Consider the following 23,245-nt stretch of genomic DNA (forward strand, 5'->3'; position numbering starts at 1 on the left):
ATGAAAGTGATGAACTCGCCATCAATGAAAAGGAAATTAAGACAATTGTTAGGAGCTATTTTATCCAGTTATAGGCCAACAAACTCAGCAATCTAAATGAAATGGATAAATATTTACAAAATATAAATAATGCATATTAACAGAAGAAGAAATAAATTACCCAATTTTAGAAAAAAGAAATTGAGCAATTCATCAGTGACTACCTAGGGAAAAAATCCCCAGGATTAAATGGATTCACAAGCAAATTATACCAATTTTTAGAGAAGAATTAATTTCCAAACTATAATGGTGCAAAGAAAATCTTTTTTAATATTAGTGATGAGATTTCAGCAAGATACTACAAGGATCAAATACTTTGCTCAGGTAGAATTTATACCAGAAATGCAGGACTGGTTCAATACTAGGAAAACCATTATATTTGACCACATCAATAGCAAGACCAATAGGAATCATATGATTATCTCAATATGCAGGAAAAGCCTTTGACAAAATACAGCCCCCATTCCTATTGAAAACATTAGAGAGAATAGGAATAAATGGAGTTTTCCTTAAAATATACAGTAGCATCTATATAAAGCCATCAGCAATCATTATATGTAATGGGAAGAAGCTAAAAGCATTCCTAATAAAATCAGGGGTGAAACAAGAGTGCTATTCAATATTGTACTGGAAATGTTAGCGCTAGCAATCAGAGAAGAAAAATAAAGGAATTAAAATAGGCAATGAGGAAACAAAACGATCACTCTTTGTAGATGATACGATGCTATAATTACTAAAAAATATATTTGAAATTATTTAAAATTTTAGCAAAGTTGAAGGATACAAAACAAACTCACATAAATCATCAGTATCTATATATTTCTATTTCTACAAGGCCCAGCAGCAAAAGATAGAGAAATTCCATTCAAAATAGCTGTAGACAATATTAAATACTTGGGAGTCTACCTGCCACCACAAACCCAGAAACTATATGAATACAGTTATAAAATGCTTTTGCACAAATAAAGTCAGATCTAAATAAATGGGAAAATATCCATTGCTAATGTGTAGATCAAATCAACATAATAAAAATGATAATTCTACTTGTTAATCTTTTCAGTAATATACCAATCAAATTTTCAAAAAATTATTTTCTAAAGTTTGTTTGTGGGTACTGACTTAATGACTCGGTATTCTAAGATATTTGGAAGTATACTACACTAATAAAAGCATAAGACAGTAAGAAATATCTATAGAGAAAAAATTTATCTGGAAAAACACAAGCTCAAGGATATAAAGGGAAACAATGAAAAAAAATAAAAAGTAGTCTTTGTACCATATCTCAAACTATATTATAAAACAGTAATTATCAAAGCAATCTGGTAATGGCTAAGAAATAGAGTGGCAGATTAGTGAAATAGATTAAGTACAAGTTACATTATAGTAAATGATTATAGTAACCTAGTATATGATAAACCCAAAGATCCAAGTTTTTGGAACAAAAAGTCATCATTTGACAAACACTAAATTAGAAGGAAAGCAGAAAACTAAGGAAGAGGGGAGTTGCAACAAATATCTCTGATAAAGACCTCGTTTCTCAAATATATAGAAAACGGAGCCAAATTTATAAAAATAAGAGTTCTTCTACAATTGCTAGATGGTAAAAGAACATAAATAGGCTGTTTTCAGAAGAAGAATTCAAAGCTATTTATAGTGATACGAAAAAAATGCTCTATAGGACCAGGAGATCATTATAGATTTCAACAACAATACTATATGACGATCAATTCTGATGGACCTGGCCATCTTCAGCAATGAGATGAACCAAATCAGTTCCAAGGGAGCAGTAATGAATTGAACCAGATACACCCAGTGAAAGAACTCTGGGAGATGACTAAGAACCATTACACTGAATTCCCAATCCCTATATTTTTTGCCTGCCTGCATTTTTTTTTCCAATTTCCTTCACAGGCTAATTGTACAATATTTCAAAGTCTGATTCTTTTTGTACAGCAAAATAACGGTTTGGACATGTAAACTTATTTTGTAGTTAATGTATATTTTAATATATTTAAACGTACTGGTCATCCTACCATCTAGGGGAGGGAGTGAGAGGAAGGAGGGGAAAAATTAGAACAAAAGGTTTGGCAATTGTCAATGCTATAAAATTACCCATGCATATGACGTGTAAATAAAAAAGCTATAATAAAAAAGAAAAGAAAAAATGCTCTAAATCATTATGGATCAGACAAAAAATGAAAATAAAAACATACCTCAGAGTTGTTTTCAACTCTGAGGTACCACTTTACACCTATCAGATTGATTAATATAACAAAAAAGGAAAATGTTGATTGTTGGAAGGGGATGTGGGAAAACTAATGCATTGGTTTTTTTTGTTTTTTTGTTTTTTTCAGTTAATGAATTCATTTATTCATTCATTTGTTCAATTCTTTAGAATAGGTCTGAATTACTTTATTTTTTTATTTTTTTATTATTATAGTAACTTTTTATTGACAGAATCCATGCCAGGGTAATTTTTTTTACAACATTATCCCTTGCACTCACTTCTGTTCCGATTTTTCCCTCCCACCCTCCACCCCCTCCCCTAGATGGCAAGCAGTCCTATATATGTTGAGTATGTCCTAGTATATCCTAGATACAATGTATGTGTGCAGATCCAAACAGTTTTCTTGTTGCACAGGGAGAATTGGATTCAGAAGGTAGAAATAACCCGCGAAGAAAAACAAAAATGCAAACAGTTTACATTCATTTCCCAGTGTTTTTTTTCTTTGGGTGTAGCTGCTTCTGTTCATCATTGATCAATTGAAACTGAATTAGGTCTCTTTGTCAAAGAAATCCGCATCCATCAGATTACATCTTCATACAGTATCGTTGTTGACGTATATAATGATCTCTTGGTTCTGCTCATTTCACTTAGCATCAGTTCATGTAATTCTCTCCAAGCTTCTCTGTATTCATCTTGCTGGTCATTTCTTACAGAACAATAATATTCTATAACATTCATATACCACAATTTACCCAACCATTCTTCAATTCATGGGCATCCACTCAGTTTCCGGCTTCTAGCCACTACAAACAGGGCTGCCACAAACATTTTGGCACATACTGGTCCCTTTCCCTTCTTTAGTATCTCCTTGGGGTATAAGCCCAGTAGAAACACTGCTGGATCAAAGGGTATGCACAGTTTGATAATTTTTGGGGCATAATTCCAGATTGCAACCAGAATGGTCGGATTCTTTCACAGCTCCACCAACAATGTATCAGTGTCCCAGTTTTCCCGCATCCCCTCCAACAATCATCATTATTTTTTCCTGTCATCTTAGCCAATCTGACAGGTGTGTAGTGGTATCTCAGAGTTGTCTTAATTTGCATTTCTCTGATTAATAATGATTTGGAACACTCTTTCATATGAGTGGTAATGATTTCAATTTCATCATCTGAAAATTGTCTGTTCATATCCTTTGACCATTTATCAATTGGAGAATGGCTTGGTTGCTTATAAATTAGTCAGTTCTCTATATATTTTGGAAATGAGGCCTTTATCAGAACCTTTAACTGTGAAGATGTTTTCCCAGTTTGTTGCTTCCCTTCTAATCTTGTTTACATTAGTTTTGTTTGTACAGAAGCTTTTTAATTTGATGTAATCAAAATTTTCTATTTTGTGATCAATAATGGTCTCTAGTTTGTCTTTAGTCACAAATTTCTTCCTCTTCCACAAAACTAATGCATTGTTGATGGAACTGTGAACTGATTCAAGCATCTGAGATGTCCAAAGAGTTATAAAGCTATGTACACCCTTTAATACAGCAATACTACCGCTAGGTCCATCTCCCAACGATATTCCAAAAAAGGGGGAAGGGATCTAATTGTACACAAAAAGTTATATAGTTATTTTCTGTGGTGCCAAAAAACTGGAAATTGAAGGGATGCCCATCAATAGGTGAATGGCTAAACGAGCTGTGGTGAATGATTATAATGGTCCCCTTCGCCTCCTTACATTAAAATCTGAAGCCCCCTTTTTAAAATCCATCTTTTGTAGATGTATGGATAGACATGGAGAAAGATGAGTTTTATTACTAGCTTCTTTCTTGGACTTTAATAGTTTTTTGAAATTCTGTATGTTTCAGCTGCCATTATTCTTTCTACAATGCCGCTGCTCTCTACAGTAGCCCTTCACTGGACAGACATGAGAAGTTCGTCCCTCCTCTTTTGCATCTTATTTTCAAGTCATTTTGATTTAATTTGTGAAACACAAGGCAACCATATCCCTAAGGAACCCTCATCTCTTAGGTGCTCTCCATCCCTGGCCAGAAACCTGTTATTCACAAATTTTTAAAGAGAATGGTCTAAGATTCCAGATAATCATTCTCATATGTCATCTTTTTCGCCCAACTGCCCAAATCTTGCCTTTGAATTTGTGTGTCTAGTTCTTGCCACACAGAATGATTCACTTCTGTTCTCTGCCCGCCTTTTCTGAATCCCTCACTTTTCATGAATATCTGGAGATTTGATCCTTCCTAAGAGGAACTCTAGGAGCTACTGTGAGCTCCCAGTGATGGCTTCCATTTAGCACCCAAAGGGACACAGCCAGGATAGCCACTCCCAGCCACCTCCACCATGGGGTAACAGGCCCATTAGTCTAATTTGGGAGGTGTTGTGGGTCTGTTAGGCTCCTTGGGATGCTCTCCCAGTGCCACTCACTTGCCACATCAGACCCTGCTCCAGGTTCACTGACTCCGAGGCAGGCCACATAGTCTCCAGCAATGGAGGGTACCAAGAACTGCTGCTTCAGCTCTTCAGAACCAAACCTGAAAATGGGAGAAAAGAGCACAAGGATTCAGAATGAAAACTGGAAAGTGTTTTTCTGGTACCAGGACCCCCCTCCAGTTCTAGACATGGCTGTGTGTGCAAGTGCTTCCTCTTCACTTTTAAAGCACGAGACCAAAGGCAACGGCCCCAGCCATCTTCCCATACAGCCCTCTAGCTGTTTGGTCCACAATGTGCTCATATAATTGAAGAGCCAGGAGTCAAGGTGACAGTAACAGAAGGTTCGCTGCTTCGCTCTCAGGGAAGGCGACTGGACAACCTTCAGCAGCATTTACCAGACTTCTCTCAGTGGCCTTCCCTGTGAAGTTAGGCTTACTGGGAAAGGACTGCTCAATTGTTCAAAGGACAGACAGATAGGAGGTGGCTATTGCAGGAATATGTTGTATAGTAAGTAATATAGACACATAATCCAGGAATTTTGAAGTCAGCTGTCTGTGCTTTGAGGGGCAAAGAAATCTTCCCAACTACATTAACTGTCCGAAGCCATCCCAATAGATTTTGGACACAAAGTGCCATTTGCATCCTAAAAAAACAACTAAGGAACTCAATGTAAATCAACATGTTCAATTCACTTCTTTTTTCTATTGTTTTTTTTTTTTTAATCTTTCCCATGGTTTTTCCCGTTTGCTCTGATTTTTCTCTCCAACATGATTCATAAAGGGATATGTATTAAAAATTAATAAATCTACTAGAAAAAAAAACGAAATTAAATGATGAAACTGGTTCCAGTATCAGGTGGAAACGTTTCAGATCCAAGACATTCCAAGTAAGCATGAAAAGGCCTTGATCATGGACACTTCCTAGAGCGCCATTGTCCAAACTAGAAGCTGGGCCACAGCCCTGGGAGGTCCGACCATCATGATACCTTTCGAGAGCAGGAGTGGCCATGTCCGTCTGCAGCAGGATGGCCATGGCGATGCCCAGCCCAGTGATATTCCCCAGTTCTTCTGCCACTGCAATTTGATGAGTCAGATCCAAGCCCTGGCCTCCGTACTCTACCAGGGAGGAGAGAATCAAGGTCAGGGATGACAGTTGGGCACGGCACCCCTCCTCCTGGAGATCCTGGCACCCCTGGCAGTGATACGGGTCCCGCTGTCCTGGTCGTTTTGTACCATGGGGGCAGAGGGTGTGCATGTGCTAGGATACCCAACAGAAGCTGAGCAAATGTTTGTTAGATGGGAGCCATTTCAGGATCTCCTCAGTATGTTTCTTGAAGGCTGGCACCCAGAATTCAACAGAATCTGCCTTGCAGGCACCCTCGGGAGGGGGAGAATCCATCCCCTGCCCATCCTGATGCAATGTCACGCAACAGAGCCAAGACTGGGCATGGTGCTGGATGGCAATGCCCTCCCCAGAGATCCCTGCCCCAGGACACCCTCGGGTGCCCTGTCCCCTCCTATGTTTGTGCCGCTGAGCCCGGAGGAAGGAGCTGGCACTTGTCACCGAACTGCCCAGTATTGCACCCTGGCCTGGAAATCAAGGGCTGGCTGACGGATCATCCCAGTGATTTTGCAATCTTGCTGAGTGACTGAAGGTCACTCCAGATAGACCTGGATCTGATCCCTGCACTGCCAGGAGCAGAGTGGGCATTTCCCTCTGAAAGGGGCTGATGAGCTAGTTAACATCCAGAGAACTAGACCAGCTGTGTGATCCTGGGCAAGCCACTTAGGCTCCGTTTGCCGCAGTTTTTTCAACTGTAAAATGCAGATAATTCTAGGGCACCTGCCTCATAGGGTTGCTGGGAGAATCAAAGGAGATAACCCTGGTAAAGTACGCAGTTAGGTTAGGGTCAGGGAGACTAGCACATAGTAGGCCTGCCCCGTGTCTGGCCTGTTGGGAGACCCCCATCCCACTGAGTTCCAGTTGGGCTGTCACAGACTGGATAGATGCAGAAGACATAGTTACAATGTGGGCTAGAAGGTAGCTCTTAATCTACAGGAATAAAGACCCTACAGCTTTAGATCTGAAAGAGTTACAAAGACTCCCGGAAATGCCCGGGAAGGCTGTAGATAGCACGGGATTGGGAGTCGGGGGCTCTGCCTTCAAACCCAGCACGGGATTGGGAGTCAGGGGCTCTGCATTCTGCATCTTGCTTCGGCCGTTTAGGACTGCCATGGCTTTGAGCAATATGAAATGAAAGCATTGGACGTGATCCAGATCTGTGGCCCTGGGCTGTGTAATCACTAAGATGGGCAGAACCCTCCTGGAAGGCTGAGCCTGGAAGGGTGACCGGCCACCCCTTCGCCTCGGCAGCGCAGAACCACAGGCGCTGCCCCGGACCTGGCTCCTGCCACCAGGCAGCCTCCCTCTGGGCAGTGGGAGGCAATACCCTGTGATGGGACCCCTTCAGCCCCTTTTCAGGAGAGAGCCGAAGGCAAAAGGTAGATTTGGGAGTTGCTGTAAAGACTTGGGGACTGTGGGGAAAATGAAACCTCAATGCCTTGTTGGTGGAATTGCGAACTAATTCACTTGTTCTGCCGGGCAGATGAGATTTTAAAAAGAAGCAGGAAAAGGACTTGGGTGAACAAGAGTATTTACGGCAGCTCTTTTCTCAGAGCAAAGAACTGGAAGCGGAGGGGACGGATGCCCGTCTGTTGGGGAAGGGCCGGATAAATCGTGGTGTGTGATTGTGAGGGAATATTTTGTGCCGTGAGAAATGACCCTCGGAGAACCTGGAAGGGCCTCCAGGAGCTCAAGGCAAGGGAAAGGGCTGGGGGCAAAGCCTTAGCAGGTTGTGGGAGATCAGGGACTTTGCTATTCCCAGCAACACAACGATCGGAGACCTCTCCGAAGGACGCAGGGCGGGAGATGTACCCGACCCAGAGAAAGAACCGCCCGTGTCTGAATCCAGGCCGAAGCTTCCCGAGTCAGGCCGCGGGGCCGCAAGGTTGCCAGGCCTCCCGCGAGGAAGGGGAGCCCCGGAGAGCAGCCCGCGGCGGGGGCGGCCCGAGGGACTTCGGCTGGATCCATGAGGGGCTGGGGGGGCTTTAGGGCTCAGAGAGATGGGGCCGCCTGGGAGCGGAGGGAAGGAGCCAGACTGAGGCGGGCGCCGACAGAGGGAGGCGGGGGGGGGGGGGGCAGATTTCCAGAGGCGGCTGGAATCGGGGCTCCCAGAACGGCTTCTCCCGGTTCTGGAGCCCGCGGCGGGCAGCGCGGGTTTCCCGCTGAGCCGGAGCGAAGTGTGGGGGGCAGTTGGGGGGGGGGTGAAGACCCAAGGGCGCAGCTCCCAAGAGAAGCCGGCGGCGGCCGCTGAGACGGTAACCCCGGACGAGGGGCTGGCGCGGGCCGCCCGGCCGTGTCCCTGGTGGGATCTTCCTCCCCTCGCCCGGAGCCCTGCCAGCCCCCCGACCCAAGACAGCGAGAGTCTCCAGAGACTCCGCCCCGTGCCCCTCCGCCCTCCCCCGGCGTCCCAGCAGTGACAGAGGGACCGGCCTCCTCCTCAGCCGGACAGTCCTCAGGGAGCAACGGGGAGAGTTTCACAAGGACCCGAGACGTTCTCTCCTGGAAGGAGGCGGGAGTGGGCAGCACCGGGGAGGGGGGAGGGAGGAGCAGCAGCCAGAGAGCCTGGTGGGGGGGGGGGCGGAGGGACGGCCCCCCTCCCTCCAGCTCTGCTGAGAACGCATCTGCCTTCGTAGCATCCTTCCTGGGGACGGGGCCAACGGCTCAGGAAGCCCTGCTTGGAAAGGAAACATGGCCCTGCGCTGATAAATAGCAGGAAACTGCTTTGCGTTTCCGGCTGCCTAAGGCAACCACCATCACGCACCCCTCAACACCCCCTCCCCACCCCATCCCCCGCCAAGGAAAAAAATCCTCCTGTTCTCCTGGAGCGGGACGGGCTGCGGAGAGCGCGGAGCCGTCCCAGAGCCTCCCCCCTCCCAGGCCGGCCTGGGCTTTGGGGACCAGCAGTGCTCCCCATCTGCACCCCCCGTGAAGAGCGACCCCCAGGCTGGCTGCGTCCAATCTCCCCGCGCGCCTTCTTTTCCTCCGTTAGCCCGGGAAGGCCCCTGGTGTTGGGGGGGATGAGCTCCCCCCATCTGGGGCCCCCATAGTGGCCCGTGAACAGGCGCCCCCGTTCTTTGCCTCTGTGTGGGCTGGTCCGATCGCTTCTTTTTCCTGTGAGGGAGGGAGCCTGGAGGCCGCTGCCTGATGCTCCAGAAAGTCCAGTTCGTATCCGGCCTTGGGGCCCCAGGAGCCAGGACTGACCTTCAACCTCGGGACGCAGCCGTTGGCATGGGCTTAAGGGCTCATCCCCGAGAAGGCCATCCTTGGGGAACTTGATGCTTAAGCCCGAGCTCCCTCTCTCCAGAGCCGGGGGCTTGTGGGGGGAGCGGGACCCCCGGTACTGGGCAAGGGGAAGGGTCTGTGGAATCTTCGCATAACCCTTTGTAAAAAGAGGCGAAACAGCACTGGGTCCTTGGTCACCACAAGCGGAACAGCGGCTGAAGAGCCGCCCTCAGAAGCTCAAGGGGCTCCCAAAGCCCTCGAGGGTGCAGCCCGTCAGACACCCCAGCCCCTCAAGGGCAGCCTGATGATCCTGGGGGAGTGGAACCCACAAGAATCCTCCAGTTGTTCAGGGGGTATCCTTAGAGCCCTTGGGGGCCTTAGAGTCCCTCTGGCTTTTCAGGAGTGAGACTAGAATGTGCACAAGACTGAAAGATGGCAGACCATGCCTTAAAATGCCCTCAGAATCACTCAGCCCAAGCCCCCGGCCCGTCCCATTAGTCACAGTCTGAGAGCAGCTTGAAGGTTTGAGCCTGGGTGAGCCCTCCCAGGCCTCCCCCTCCTCCCCCCAGACACTAATTCTCCTTGTCCTTTCCTATTAGTCCTCTGCATTCTGATGAATCAGCATCTCCTGGGACAGCGGTGAGCCGGCGGAAGGGGATCTGAGCCACCACCACCACTGATCCCTAGAGGAAACCCTCCCTCTCCAAATACTCCAGAAAGAGGAGAAAAGCCTTGTCTGCCTTCCAATGAATGTCCCCATCCGTGTTCTATGTGAATCTACAGCAATCATCCCCTTCAAGCACACTGGGTGGGCACACCAGCTTTGGAAAGTATCCCTGGGTAAAATAGAATATAATTTTTTTTACATAAACAAATACTGCTGATGTAATGTCATTATAATGAAAAAATTTTGTGAAAAATTTAATGCTGAGATAGTATATAAATTGAATTTTGCGACAAAAAAAGAATTTTTGAGCAGCTCACACCCCCAGTGTTTTAATGGAACCCTTCAAGTCTTCCCATGTCTGCTCTCTTACTTGTTGCTTTGTTCACACCCAGGAAGCCAGCTTGCCCTAGAATCTTGAATACATGATGGGCTGGGAAGATCCGTTCTTCTTCCCATTGGTCCACAAATGGATTAATCTCCTTATTGATAATCTACAATGAAAAGAAAAACAAAAGAAAAGTTAGGAAGATGGGAGTTTCCCCAAGAGCCCCAGGGTCCTTTCTAAAATCTGCACTGATCCTCAGCTCTACCTTCTGCTGCCATCCATGTTGCTGAGTGTTTCCTCAAGTCTCAAGACTCCTTTCATAGGGCAGTTTTTGGACTCATTCCTTGCAGAAGGCCTAAAGTAGCTTTCTCAGCTGCTAGGACCCTCTGCCCACTGAGAAGGCATTCTCTTCTCACTGCCAGACTCCATTTCCCTAATAGGACTTTGCCACTGTAGAAGTCAGTCTCCTAGCAAACTGGTTTCTATCCAACAATAAACTTTGATTTTTGCAATTGAGTGAATTTTTTCACTTTAAACCTGCGGCTGACTGAAAGGGGATTTTAACAACTCTCTTAGTGCCACTAACCTCATCATCACTGGGAATCTAGGGGATACAAACCTCATCAATTTAACTCTCTGTGCTCGAGTCACTCTGAAACCTGAACTGGTGGAAAGAGCTTACTAAGAGCTCCCCCTTCTCCCCATGATAATTATCCATGGCACAGGCCAAACTGTGGACACGTGTGCATGTATATTGGATTAAACACCCAATGTCTCAATATGTTTGCATAAAATCATTCAGTTGCCCTGTCTCCTGTCCCTTTGCACTTCTGGCAGGTATATGTCTTTCTCTCCCTTCTTCCCTTCCTTCATCTCTCCCTCTCTGTGTCTGCCTCTCTCCCTCTCTCTGTGTCTGCCTCTCTTTCTCTGTGTCTCTGTCTCTGTCTCCCTCTCTCTCCGTCTCTCCCTCTGCCTGTCTCTGTCTGTACATCTCTGTATCTGTCTGTCCGTCTCTGTCTCTGTCTGTCCGTCTCTGTCTCTCTCTCTCTCTCTCTCTGTGTGTGTGTGTGTGTGTGTGTGTGTGTATGTGTGTTTGGGGGGAAAGGGCACCATATGAAAAGATGACTAAACACCACCTATTATAACCTTTCCCTGCCCCACTGAGGAAAGCAGAACGATAACTCTGTCCCCTCCTGAATGTGGCTCCTGCGCGCTGGGCTCTGGTCAGTCTGCATAGCAGTGTTGGACGCAGAGTGGGCATGTGATTCCCATGCTCTCTGATGCCCTGATTCAACACTCACCGAGTCCACCACATTTTATTTTCTCTCCTTAAACATGACCCAAGTCCCTTTAAACAGACAGGACTTGGAGAGCCCCATTATGCCCACAAGCCAACTAAGAAGTCTGAATTCATTCAACAAGCTTTTATAATAGGTCATGCTAAGCATCAAGAATGAACCTACCTCCCAGTCCCTGCCCCCAGGAATTGTGGGCATTAAGTGAACCACACTGACTCTGTCTTGTGACTCAATTCTGGATTTAGTGGAGTTCCCTTTCTATTCAATCATGGGTCCAACGTCTGTTTTATGAGAAAACTATTCAATTAAGGGAATTGTGAGAAAACTTTTTTACATCATTTGCACTTCATCCTGAATGGCTGGGAAGCTAGACCATTGCTACCAGTTGCTTAGAGACCCTTAACTAGGGATGTAGAGTGTGCTGACCAGAAACTGGGTCACATCCTAAGACCGATGCAAGCAGCTTTCTCACAATTATCCATCTCCAGCAACCCCTATGTCTTATCTGAACACTGACTCTGTGGGAACAACCAGTTACTGTTTCCATGTTCCTTTGATTGAATACAGACCCTTGGGAGATGGAAAGCAGTACACCTGAATGTTCTGGACATGTTCACTCTCCCAATTTGGCAAGCCCATAATTTTTCCTCCAATTAGATTTAGTCATGTATTCTGTTCATCTTGTTAATTGTTTGCTCTTAATGAATTAAAAATCTGCCTCTGCCTGTCTGTATGGTTCAGTGACAACCCGAGGAGTCCTGGCTCTGGTTTTTTGTGCAGTTGCCATGAATTGCTTAATACCCTCAGAAGCTGGAACCTTTGTTCTTCAGTCATTTTATCTTTCAGTTGCCACATTCCTCAAAATCTTATTATCACAAGGGCTACTAAAAGCAGCCTAATTAGATAGAGGGTCTAAGTGTGATCCCATTGTTTTAGAATGATCTCAAGAGAATAGAAAAGTGGAGAAGAATGGGTAAGAAAAGGGGAAGGATGAATGGTGGGAAATGGTGTGAGCAAGAGAGTCTGTACAATGGAGAGAGCAGAAGTGGGAAGCAGGCAACACTTTGGCTTTACTTTCATCTGAATTGGATCAGGGAAAGGGAAAAAAACCATGCACAATTGGGTGCAGAAATTTACCTCACTCAACAGGGAAGTAGGAGAGAAAAGGTGACGGGTGGGATAAGATGGAAGACCAGCTAAAGGATTAGTCAGAAGCAAAAGACTTTTGAGAAGGAGATGGTGAAAACAAAGAAAGGATAAATATAGGAAAATAAGAAGGAGGGAAACATGCAATTATCAATCACAGCTCTAAGTTGGAATTGAATGAATTCACACATAATACAGGAGACAGCAGAATGGAATAGAAACAAGAATCCAGCAGTTTAATGTTTATAAGAAACACATTTGGAACAAAAAGATTCATATAGAGTTAAAATAAGGGGTTTGAGCAACATCTATTGTGTTTTAACTAAAGTAAAAAAAAAAGACAGAGGTGGCAATGACTTCAGACAAAACTTACTTTGCTAAAAGGTGCCACAGACAATGAATGAATATCAGTACTAAATATATATACACTAAATAACACAGCATCCATTAAAGAAAAAATTAGATGAGTTACAGGATGAACTGGGCAATAAACTATTCTAGTAGGGGACATCAATTGATCCTTCTCAGATCTAAATAAACCTAAACATAAAATAAAAAAGAAATGAAGGAGAAACCAAGGAGACAAGTAGAATTTTAGGGGGAAATATATAAATATTAGACTTCTAGAAAATAAATTGTAGAAGAGTATTTCATTTTATGATTTTTTGTAACTGATTAACCAAATGTAACTTCAGCATTCTGAAATTTTTTTTGTTGTAAGTATAATCACTATTAAGAAACAAGTCAGCATATACTAAATTTTAAAAATTAGTACATTTTCAAATATGAGTTTCAATGTTAAAATAACCATGATAAATTATTCTTCAAGTAAGCAGGGGAGGGGAGGTTTCAAAATACAATTATACCAATTAATTTCTAATTGGAGAAGAAAATGACAAACTACTCCAGTAGCTAGTATCCAAAAAACTCCATGGACACCATTGGCCTACTATGCTTCACAGGATCAAAAAAAATAGCCAGGACTGAATTATTGAAAGCAACAAAAACAATTTGGAGAAGAATGAATAAAAATGGAAGAGAACACCTATTTCTTAACTATGTATAGCATTTTTGCAAAAATTGGCCATAAAACATCTCAAATTATTATTAGACCATAATACAATGAAATTATTTTAAATAAAGGATTTTTGACTAAAATTTCATTGGAAACAAATAATCTAATCCTAAAATATGAGTTAAAATTATCTTTATGTATAAATAGGAAAACATAAAATATTATTTAAAAAAAAATAAAATAGGAGGCAGAACCAAGATGGTGGAGAAAAGGCAGAAAGTTGCCTGAAGTCTTCTCAATTTCCCTTGAAACAACTTTAAATCAAGCCTCAACATAAAACTGGAGTGACAGAACCCACAAAAGAAGTGAAACAATTTTCCAGCCCAAGATAATTTGGAAGGACTGCAGGAAAGATCTGTCTTACTTAGGTAAAAGGGGAGCAAAGCCCAGCACAGGCATTGTCCCAGCAAAGATCAGCACCTGAGGCTCAGCAGGCCAGTGGTTCAACCGACCATCTATGAAGCCTCCAGTCCCAATGCAGCAAGCAAACCCCCAGACCTGGATGTCCCAGGACAGAATACAATACAATTCAATACAAGAAACTTGGAACAGTGCTCCTTGTACCCCAAGAGCAGAGATGAATGAATATATGTATGTATCTTACCCTCTAGGGAAATAAGAGGGGAAAGGGAACAAAAAAGTGGGGGACTGGTAGAAGAGGGCAGATTGAAGGAGGGAGTGGTTGTGGTGAGCAGGGACTGAAAGGGGAGAGAATCTCAGACAGATGGAAGTATAAATTGTTGCTACTTTAGTCCATTTTCAAAAAGGACCAAAACGACAACCCTAGGTTACAATTGAGTTACAGTGTGTTCAACTGTGGCTGATTAGACCAATATGAGCTCAGAATGCTCTTCCTGGACACAAGTAGTTCCCATGACCATGTGAGATAGCCTCTCTAATTTTGTGTATTGCCTTCGGGCTAATTCAATTCTGCTTCACTCATGGAGCGGCACGCCATGCTGAGCGGTCCTGTACCAGGATTTCCCACATCATACAATCAGTGCTAAAGTTCTTATGAGATATCTTGAGAGTGTCTTTGTATCGCTTTTTCTGACAACCTTGTGAGCACTTTCTCTGTGCGAGTTCTCCATTAAATAAAGTTAGCAGATATGAAGCAGACTCTGAACTTTAAGGTGCTGCATAAAAAATGTCGATTGTCAACACTTTTTTTATTTTATGAACATACGTGTGGACTGACTGATTTTCAGAGGTTCTAAAGTCGGTGAAGAGAGAGGTTAGTTCAATTTTAAAAAATAAGCTCCCACACTAGCAGGCTTCAAGGGGTACACTCAGCAACGACTCCCCAAGATAGTCTATGTGTAGAATTGTCCCATACGACAGTAGCACAGAGGGCCTAAAGCAGACCTATGTCCTCCGTGTTCTACACAGTATCTCATCAGCCCTAGGACACAGGAATCTCTCTTTCCAGGTCAATGACTGCTAACTCATCCCAAAGCCCTTTTGTGGGCTTTTCCCTTGGGAAGGGAGTCCCTCTTTCCCTCTCCAGTTCTTCTGGAGAGCTGAAACACATGAAGTTGGGGGAACGTCCATCTCTTCTGAGGGAGGGAAGAAGTCCACACAAAGAGATATCGGAATTCACACCTCCCTTAATCCCTGCCTCCAGAAGGCCGAGTCAGCCTTTTACACTCAGCATAAATACAACTCCAGTGAGCCACTCCAGAGAGTTACTTGGGAACATTGACTGGGGTGGGAGAGGAGCACTCTGGGAGGAAGCCCACAAGCCCTGTCTTCAAGGCAAGAGAGATCCATTGCATCTTCCACCTTGGTGCTGGCTGGAGGCTGAAGAAAGCAGAGGCAGAAGCCAAGGACTAAGCTGCAAGAGCTCTTGGAACCAAGCAGAGAGATAGGCCTCAACTAACCCCGCTGTTTTGGAAGGAGAAAATAAACGTTTGCATTTTCACCAGCTGGCTGCAATTTTGGAGTAATTATTTATTTCAACTGAAACTAGGGCTGCCTCCAGAAAACCTCTCCGAGAAACTCTCTCTCAGAGAGAACTATTTTATTTCAAAGAACAAAACCATCAACACCTTCCTTTTGTGAAGCTGGCCTCCTGTTCTGCTCCCAGCTGCTGGAACCGCCCGGCAATTTGTCCCTCTCCACTCTGATTTGGTCTCCTCAGCCCTTAGCAGCCCTGACACACAGAACCTTAGTTTTTGCTCTTTCTTCAAGGCTTGAGACCATAAAGCACTCCGAAGGGTGACGGTCGGTGGGGCATCTTCTCAATGCTCCCCACAACCTTTGAGGCGGCTGGCCAGAATCCCGTTATTCCCATGTTACAGACAACCTGGGGTGGGGGGGATTGGGAAGTGGAAAGGCAAGGGAAAGATCGGCAAGCAGCTAAGGAGGCAGAGAGACAGAATGAAAGAGGCAAAGGGAGGGACGAAGAGACGGAGCGAGCACTTGCCTCAGATGTCTCTGGGGGGGGGGGGCGCTAAATCCCCGCGAGGGCATGGACCCAGCACCCGCAGTCCCCGCCAGGCAAGGCGCCCAGGGCAGATGACGCCTAACTGAGCACCCACCCCACGCCCCCTCGAGGCTGCCCCAGAAAACGCCATGGTTCCTGGATGGGGATGAACAGCACAAAGCCAACCTGGGAACGGGAGGCTAAGCCCTCCTCCTGCCCAGGAAGGTAGAATGCGGTTAGGGGTCCTTCAGCCCTGGGTGGGGGGGGGAGGGCCTGCCTTCTTGGGGCAATTTCCCAGAGGGTCGGAGGGGCCAGGGCAGCCAGCCGCTGGCCTTCACAGCTGAGGAGAGAGATCCCAGAGAGTCTCAGCTAAGGGGGAAGGAAGAGCAAGGGAAGAAGAAAAAGGAGAGAGAAGGGGGGACTGGAGAGAGAAGGGAGGCTGGAGAGAGGAGGGGGGGAGGAGAGAGGAGGGGGGGAGGAAAGAGGAGGAGGGGAGGAAAGAGGAGGGGGGCAGGAGAGAGGAGGGGGGGAGGAAAGGGGAGGGGGGGCAGGAGAGGGGAGGGGGAGTGGAGAGCCCCTCCTTGCTGGGATGGCTGCCTCTACCTTGTGCAGAGCCTCGCGCAGGGCCCGATGCTGCTCAGTGTAGCTCAGAGGGTCGGCGCTGCCGGGGCTGCCGCCTTCCAGGGCGGCCTCTGCGGAGGAGGGACTAGAGGAGCAGCGGCGGGTGCCCCGAGGGAGCCGCAGCGCCTGGGCCACGGCCGGCTCCCCCAGCCAGCGCCCGGCCAGCGCGGCGCAGCAGCGAGCCATCCCAAACGAGGCTGAGTCCGGGGCCGAGCGGCCAGAGAGCCCAGTGGGCTGGGCGCGGGCCAGCAGGGACGGGGGCTCGGCTCCCAGCAGCGTCTTCTGGCGGCCCTACCCCCGCCTCGCTTCGGCTGGCTCCTCTCAAGGCCAGGCGCTCCTCCCCCGGCCTCAGGTGGCCACCTCTCGGGCCCAGGGCCGCCCCGCGCCTCGCCCCCAGCCCAGCCCGCTCAGGCGCGATTTCAGCAGAGAGGGAGGAGTGAAAGGGGAGGGGAGAGTTTTATTGAGGGAAAAGGGGGGGGGGGAGGCGCCGGCGGGGCGCGAGCTCGCGCCTCTCAGGCAGCCCCTGGGGCTGGGGGGCCTCTGGAGCGCTGGGATCAGGGCACAGCGCTTGGCGTTCCCCTGCAAAGCCGCGGAGTTGTGGGGCGGGGGTCCCAGGCGTCGGCAGCGCCTCCCGACCTCTGGCCTGGACCTCCGCCCGGGGCTCAAGAGACGGTGCAGCCCGCCTTCTCCTTGTAGGGGTTCTTGTCCTCCGGGATGCCCTTCACCAGGGGGTCTTCGCCACAGCGCGCCTCGATGTACTTTTTGATTTCCTCAGAGCACTTGGAAACCTGAAAGCAGAGACCAGGACGTCAGGTGGGACAGCCTACGGCACCACGGGGGAGGGGGGGGGGAACGGGGCAGAGGCCTCCTTCCAGCTCCTGCTAGCCGGCTGGCTGCCTGTGGGACTGTGGGCTCCCCTGGGCCAGAGACTTGGTCTTTTCTCTTAGCCTCAGGACTCAACAGCTCAGTGCTCCGCACACAGCAGGTGTCTAATAAATGCTTCTGGGCTCCTCCGGGCTCCGGGACACTAGGTGACCCCAGAACTTGGTCCTGAGGCAGCTGTTAAAACCTTCCAGCTCGTGTAAGAGGGAGCGCCTGCTTCCAGCCCTGAGGTTGGCCCCTTAATTCCCTCGGGAATTCAGTCTCTTCCACAATTCCCGTTTGAAGCCTGCCCTTGGTGGGTGGGGCTGCTTCCTTATTCTGTCCTTTGGTCATGTCCAGCTCCCCCATTTGAGACTTTCTTGGCAAAGATGCTGGAGGCTTTGCCACTTCTCTATTTGACAGGTGAGGAAACTGAGACCAACAGGATTAGGGACTTGCTCAGGATCACATGGCTACTGGAAGATGAGCCATCCCGCCTCCACCAGGCGCTCTATCCACCGGGCCACCTAGAGGGAACCGTTTGTCGCATCACGGAGCCCTGCAAAATGTCTGACCCCAATTGGGAAACACTCTGCTGTATGGGTGCAAAGTTCAGCCGACAGTGAAGTCTGAGGAGGAACTTTAACTGGGGCCACTAGACACCGCTGCCTGTCAGAAGGAAGCAGCCCCAAGCGGTCCCAAAGAAACCCGTCAGAGGCTCACCCACGCAGCCTTTGTTAGTCCACCTCGCGGGTGGGGGTCGGCCGGCTCTCATTCCCTCACCCTCACTCTGCCTCCATCTTCACAGCTTTCAGTTTTTCTTCCTATCCACTGCTCCAGTCTATGTCCAGGAGGCCAGTGGGAATCCCTTCGTATACCAGCCCTTCACCCCTTAAGCTTCCATTTTCTAGCCTAAATAACCCCAATTTCTTCCACTAGCCTTCCTGGGGCACAAACTTGCAGCTCTTTGCTGGTCGCCTGCTCCTGGATACACGCCAGCTTCTTAATGTTCTTCCTAAAATGTAACCAGAGAGGGTTGGGCACTGGAGGCGCCATCCCACCGGGACCGAGGAGGGTGCCATCCCACTGGGACCGGGGATCTCTGCCAATGCCACCTCCCTCGCACCCTACTGTCTTAGAAAATTGCCTAGGACAGTTGTGTGCCCAGGATCATCCGTCCAGATATATCTGAGGCGAGACCTGACTCCCAATGAGAGAAAATGTGGAAAGCTCTTAGCACATATTTGGTGCCCAATAAATGCTCGTTTCTTTCCTTCCTGGCGTGGAGGCAGGCTCTCACTGAGCACAATATGGCCAAGGGAGTCTGTCCAGGGCAGGGTAATTAGGTCTCCTTCCACCTCTCCCTACATGGCATTCACTTTCTCACCTATTCTTTCCAGTCACCTCCAAGCCGAGGTGCTTGCACTGTCAGTGCCCATCCTCCCCATCCTCCTCTCACTGCAATCATCGGTGAGCTTTGCCTTATCTTGTGTGGTCCTGGGTCCCCTCCCCACACCACTTCCTGGCCCTCCTCGAGGGCCTCTGGTTTCCAAGTCCATTAGTCATTCAGGAGGAAAAGGGATGGGGGGTTGCCACCCACTGCCAACACTCCTCTCAACAAACATTTGCTGCTCAATACCTGCAGGCACCGAGACAAACGGTCCATGCCCTCAAACCTGCAGTCCAACAGGAAGAACGAGATGGAAAACAGCGGGGCTGGGGAGGGTGAGCCATAAGGCAAACGGCCAGATTCAGGAGGAAGCATCACAGCAAGTGGCAAGTGTCTGGCAAAGTTTCACCAAGGGGCAACATCAGGGCTGGGCCGGCACAAGATTAACGTGGGCAAGTCAAGATAGCAGGAGCAAGCTATGCTACCTGGGCCTGAAGACACCAAGACAGAGAGGGGTGGGGAGACAGAGAGAAATAGGGAGGAAGAGACAGAGATGGACAGAGAGAGATGGAGAGAGACAGAAGACAGACAGAGACAGAAAGAGATAGAGAGAGACAGAGACAGAGACAGACAGAGAGACAGACAGAGAGAGACAGACAGACAGATAGAGAGACAGACAGAGAGACATACAGACAGAAGAGGTGGGAGAGATGCCTGATAGCTGTGTAACATCTCCCTCAATTCCATGGAGAGAAAAATCAAAATGGCCACATTACCAAAAGTATTATTGACTTTGTGTCCATTACCAAAAGTAACCAGCTTTGTGGCTGTCCCAAGGGTAGTTCTTTGGAAAAAATGCACCCCACAAGTTTCATCCTTTAACCCTCTATAAACAGGACTGTTCTCTCAACACAGCCCAAAGCTGGATCTGACCCAGAGGAGACCAAGCCCTTGCTCTTCCTCATTGCACTGTATGTAATTTAGTGCAGCGAGAAAGGACGGGGCTCCTAACTCGTGCCCAGTATTAGGCCAGGCCCTGAGACACCAGAGACAAAATGACAAGAATCTGCCTTCCAGAAACTTGTCCCAGCGAGGAGAAGGGAGGGCAGATCTCATGGATATCTCAGCACAGGAGGAGAAGGGGTACCCCGGCTAACCTGCCCAGGCCGGCCTGGACCTGTGTGTGCACAGGCCTTGGAGTCAGCCCAGTCCCCTCCAGTGCCCCCAGCCTGCTCCCTCCCTGGGTTCCAATCCGCTCCAACTAGGGCATTGGTCTCATGCAAAGAAAGGCTTGTCATTGAGAGTGGAAGGGAAGAAGGGTTCTCTCAAGTTTCCTGGAAAGGGCTCTTGCAGGGAGGGTGTTTGGAGAGATCTAGCTGGACACTGAACTCTCTCCTGGGGCATTGTGGGAGTAAGGGGGAACCTGTCAGAGGCAGGTGTGCGGGGCTGAGGACTCTGGAGCTGCCTCAGAGTTGGGAGTCTTTAGGATGCAAATGAGGCTGTCTGGGTGGTGTTAGAAACCTGCGTCCCCTGGGAGGTCTCCCCTGGGGCAGGGCTGGAAGGACTTGTCCCCACAGATCCCATCAAGGTGGGGTGACCTCAAGCATTCTCCCAGAGGCCCCCAGGAACAGAAGCTTCATGACCTTGGGACGCACCCCCTTGCTCCCCAATTGCCCCGTGTCTGGGGGAAGCCTGACAGGCTCCTCCTTCCCACCTCAGCCCGGAGCCCTGGGGGGCCAGAGAGGCTCCCCGGGGGGAAGGCCGCCCATGTTAGCGGGCTGGGGAGGCCCACCTGCTGCCTCTGCAGCTTTGCCTCCTTCCGGAGCTGGGCCACCTCCATCTTCAGCTTGTCCTTCTCCGACAGGTCTTCCACGTGAACGGCGGGCATCTTCTCTCTGCTGCTGAAGGTGAAAAGGGGGGGTCCCCTGAGCTCCAGCCCGGCCCAGAGCTGCCTCGGGAGCAGGGTGCGCAGGCCCATCCCGCCTCCAGAGGGACCGAGGTCCGATGCTCAGTTCCCTGCACAGCCCTTCCCCTCTGGGGGGAAGCCCCTAGAACCTCGTCTACCTCCCCACCCCACCCCCACTGGGATGCTCAGGGCAAGTGATCCCCGGTCATGCTCACCCGCCCACTGCGCCCTCCCGCATATTGTCTAATCGCCAGCTCCCCAACTTCTCAGCTCCTCAGAGCCCCAGCCCCCTAGCCAGCCCCGAGGGTTGTGGGGCCCCCTTCCGGCTCCATCCACGGGACCTCTGGGTGACCCAAGCCCCGAGTCTCTCCCTCCGAACCCTGTCTCAGAGGGGCGCCAGGCCTTCCAGGCTAGATGCCCGGGCGCGGGACAGGACGCCGAGGAGTGAAGGGGCCGCCCCGGGCTTGCCAGGAGGGCCAGCAGAGCCCGGCCGACCCATGGGGCCGGAGCCCAGAACCCCAGACTTAAAGCCGGGCCGGAGCCCAGAACCCCAGACAAATCCGGGGCCTCGGAGGAACTCTGGTCTTCTCCCCTGTTCCAGAGCCTGCCCCCTCCCAGCCCAGTCCTCCCGAGGCTGCTCGCAGAGGGGGAGGGACTTGCCTGAGCTCACTCAGCTAATAAGCAGCACGGTCACAACTCGAACGCGGGACCCCGCCGCCCGCGCCCAGCCTGCTGCCCGTGCCCAGCCTGCCGCGCTGCGCTTGGACACCCGGCCGAGAGCTCTGAAGGGAAGCTGGTCGCAGGGCCGGGGCTGGGTTTCTTGTTTTTTACAGTCACATCCGGGCTTTGTGTGTGAATCAAGGAAGAGGATGCGTCCCTTTGGGAACCCTGGTCCCCTAGCAGGTTCCCTTTCCCTCCCGCCCCGCCTCCACTCCGCCCCCCCACTCCTGCCGCAGCACTGTCCATGAACAGCCCTCCCCTGTCCCGCCCCATCCAGCATCCCATGCGCCCTCGGACCGAGCCTCCCTCCAGCATCCCACACCGCCTAGGACCAGTCCTCCCCTCCCCCCTTCCTGTACCCCTCCGCTCCCTACGGACAGGTCCCCCTCTTTAGCACGCCCCCCCCCACCTGCCTGCAAGCTTCCGCGCGCTCATCCTGGAGCAGATGCTACTTTGTGGAAGGCTCTGCCCGCGGGGGAGCTCCCGGACACCCAGAACTTTTTTCGGTTCTGAACTTCAAGTTCTTGGCTTAAATGACGCGGACATTTCGGTGGAGACAGCAGAGAGAGGAGCTTCCGGGGCCGGCTCCCTTTGGGCCGGCTCCTTTCCCTGGGCCAGTTCGCCGGCCGGCGGCTCTGACGGCTGCATCCGGCCACCTTCTATCTGGCCGCCTTCCCGCCTTCCTCCATCCTCCTCGGGCTCTCTCTCTCTCCTCGCCTCTTTTTAAAATCTCACCTTGAATGCCCCTGGTCCTTTTGGGAGATAAGAAGAAAAAGCCCTTGGACCAAATAAGCCCGAACTCGCTCACTCTGGCTTCCCCCTGACCCGGAGGCCTCCGCTTGGGAGCCGGGGCCTCCATCAGGAGGGGGGGCCGAGCCTCCTGCCCCTCACAGCTCCACTCCCAACGGGGCCAAAGCACCAGGTAAACTCCCCAGGTAAATGCTGTCCTTTGGGAGCCCGGCCCTACCTCTCTGCTGTTCCAGGCCCCTTCCCCAGCCTTCCAACACCCCAGGTCCCCTCCAGCTTTAAAGCCCCCGGCAGAGCGGTGCGGCGTTTGCTCCCTTTCCCTCAGACACCGGGTGGCTTCCCTGCCCTTGCTCCCGTGCCCTTCCCCCAGGATCTCCAGCAGGGCTCCGGGACTGGAGCTGCTCCTCCAGGCCCCTGTGGCGGCTGACTCGCCCGCCCTGCCGGCTCTTCTTTCCTTTTCTGCAGTGGCAGCTTGTTCTGGACCCAGTCAGCATTTTCCTCCCGTCCTCCTTCCTGTCCGGCCCTCCCTCTTAACGGCAGATTGTAGCCAGGGTATCCCGGGCAGCTGCTCCTCTAAGCTGCACTTCCCACCCACGGGCTGCGGGCTCAGCATTGTCGCTTCCCGCAAGGGGCAGCCCCTCCTTCCTTCCCCAGCCTGGCAAGCTCTCCTTGCCCACATGGAGGGCACGTAAAAGACTGAATTATAGACAGCTAGAGAGAGACGGACACGGAGGGCCCCCACTTCAGGTCTCCTGCCCTCCCTGGGTTCCCAGTCTTCCTCCATCACCTTTCCCCCCATTACCTGCCTTTCCAAAGGAATAAGCTCCAAGGACAACAGGAAAGGGTGGTCAGTGGGGGCTGGTCAGGGACAATGGCAGGGACTTCATTTCCTTTCCCAGGCCTCCTCCCTCTGGCCTCTATCCTGTCCCAAGTCTCAGCGCCCTGGTCCTGGATTCCGCCCAACCGTGGAGTGCTCTGGCCTTTCAAGTGCTTCCAGCCCCTGCTGTCCAAAC

The 23,245-nt window shown here is 49.7% G+C and overlaps 2 protein-coding genes and 1 long non-coding RNA gene across 6 annotated transcripts in view; 1 reads left to right on the forward strand and 2 right to left on the reverse strand.

Moving 5' to 3' along the window:
* Positions 1-16,912, reverse strand: part of LOC116421488 (probable acyl-CoA dehydrogenase 6) — a 31,228-nt gene extending 14,316 nt beyond the window's left edge. The window contains exons 1-4 of the mRNA XM_031951232.1: positions 16,591-16,912; positions 10,089-10,209; positions 5,693-5,822; positions 4,702-4,808 (exon numbers count right to left, since the gene is read on the reverse strand). Of these exons, the coding sequence (XP_031807092.1) occupies positions 4,702-4,808; positions 5,693-5,822; positions 10,089-10,209; positions 16,591-16,794 (562 nt within the window). The 5' untranslated portion in view covers positions 16,795-16,912. The remainder of the gene's footprint in view (positions 1-4,701; positions 4,809-5,692; positions 5,823-10,088; positions 10,210-16,590) is intronic.
* On the forward strand, positions 6,420-10,389 carry LOC116421492. Its single transcript, XR_004231867.1, has 2 exons — positions 6,420-7,208; positions 9,651-10,389. It is a non-coding gene; the product is annotated as an uncharacterized LOC116421492 (long non-coding RNA).
* Positions 16,913-17,040: 128 nt separating the features above from the next.
* LOC100920799 (guanine nucleotide-binding protein G(I)/G(S)/G(O) subunit gamma-11) lies at positions 17,041-23,118 on the reverse strand. 4 transcript variants are annotated; one of them, XM_031951257.1, is made up of 3 exons: positions 20,652-20,742; positions 19,109-19,253; positions 17,041-17,396 (listed from the first exon to the last, which is right to left on the reverse strand). In XM_031951257.1, exons 2-3 carry the CDS (start codon positions 19,232-19,234, stop codon positions 17,271-17,273), a joined length of 252 nt encoding a protein of 83 aa, XP_031807117.1. In that variant the 5' UTR covers positions 19,235-19,253; positions 20,652-20,742; the 3' UTR covers positions 17,041-17,270. The 4 variants fall into 4 exon arrangements, with proteins under 4 accessions (XP_031807117.1, XP_031807137.1, XP_023354436.1 ...); XM_031951277.1 differs by lacking the exon at positions 19,109-19,253 and adding an exon at positions 23,035-23,118 and having other exon boundaries at positions 17,060-17,396; positions 20,652-20,760; XM_023498668.2 differs by lacking the exon at positions 19,109-19,253 and adding an exon at positions 21,426-21,506 and having other exon boundaries at positions 17,060-17,396; positions 20,652-20,760.
* Positions 23,119-23,245: the final 127 nt, after the last annotated feature.

The sequence above is a fragment of the Sarcophilus harrisii genome, chromosome 1 (assembly GCF_902635505.1).
Source record: "Sarcophilus harrisii chromosome 1, mSarHar1.11, whole genome shotgun sequence".
Taxonomy (NCBI): Eukaryota; Metazoa; Chordata; class Mammalia; order Dasyuromorphia; family Dasyuridae; genus Sarcophilus; species Sarcophilus harrisii.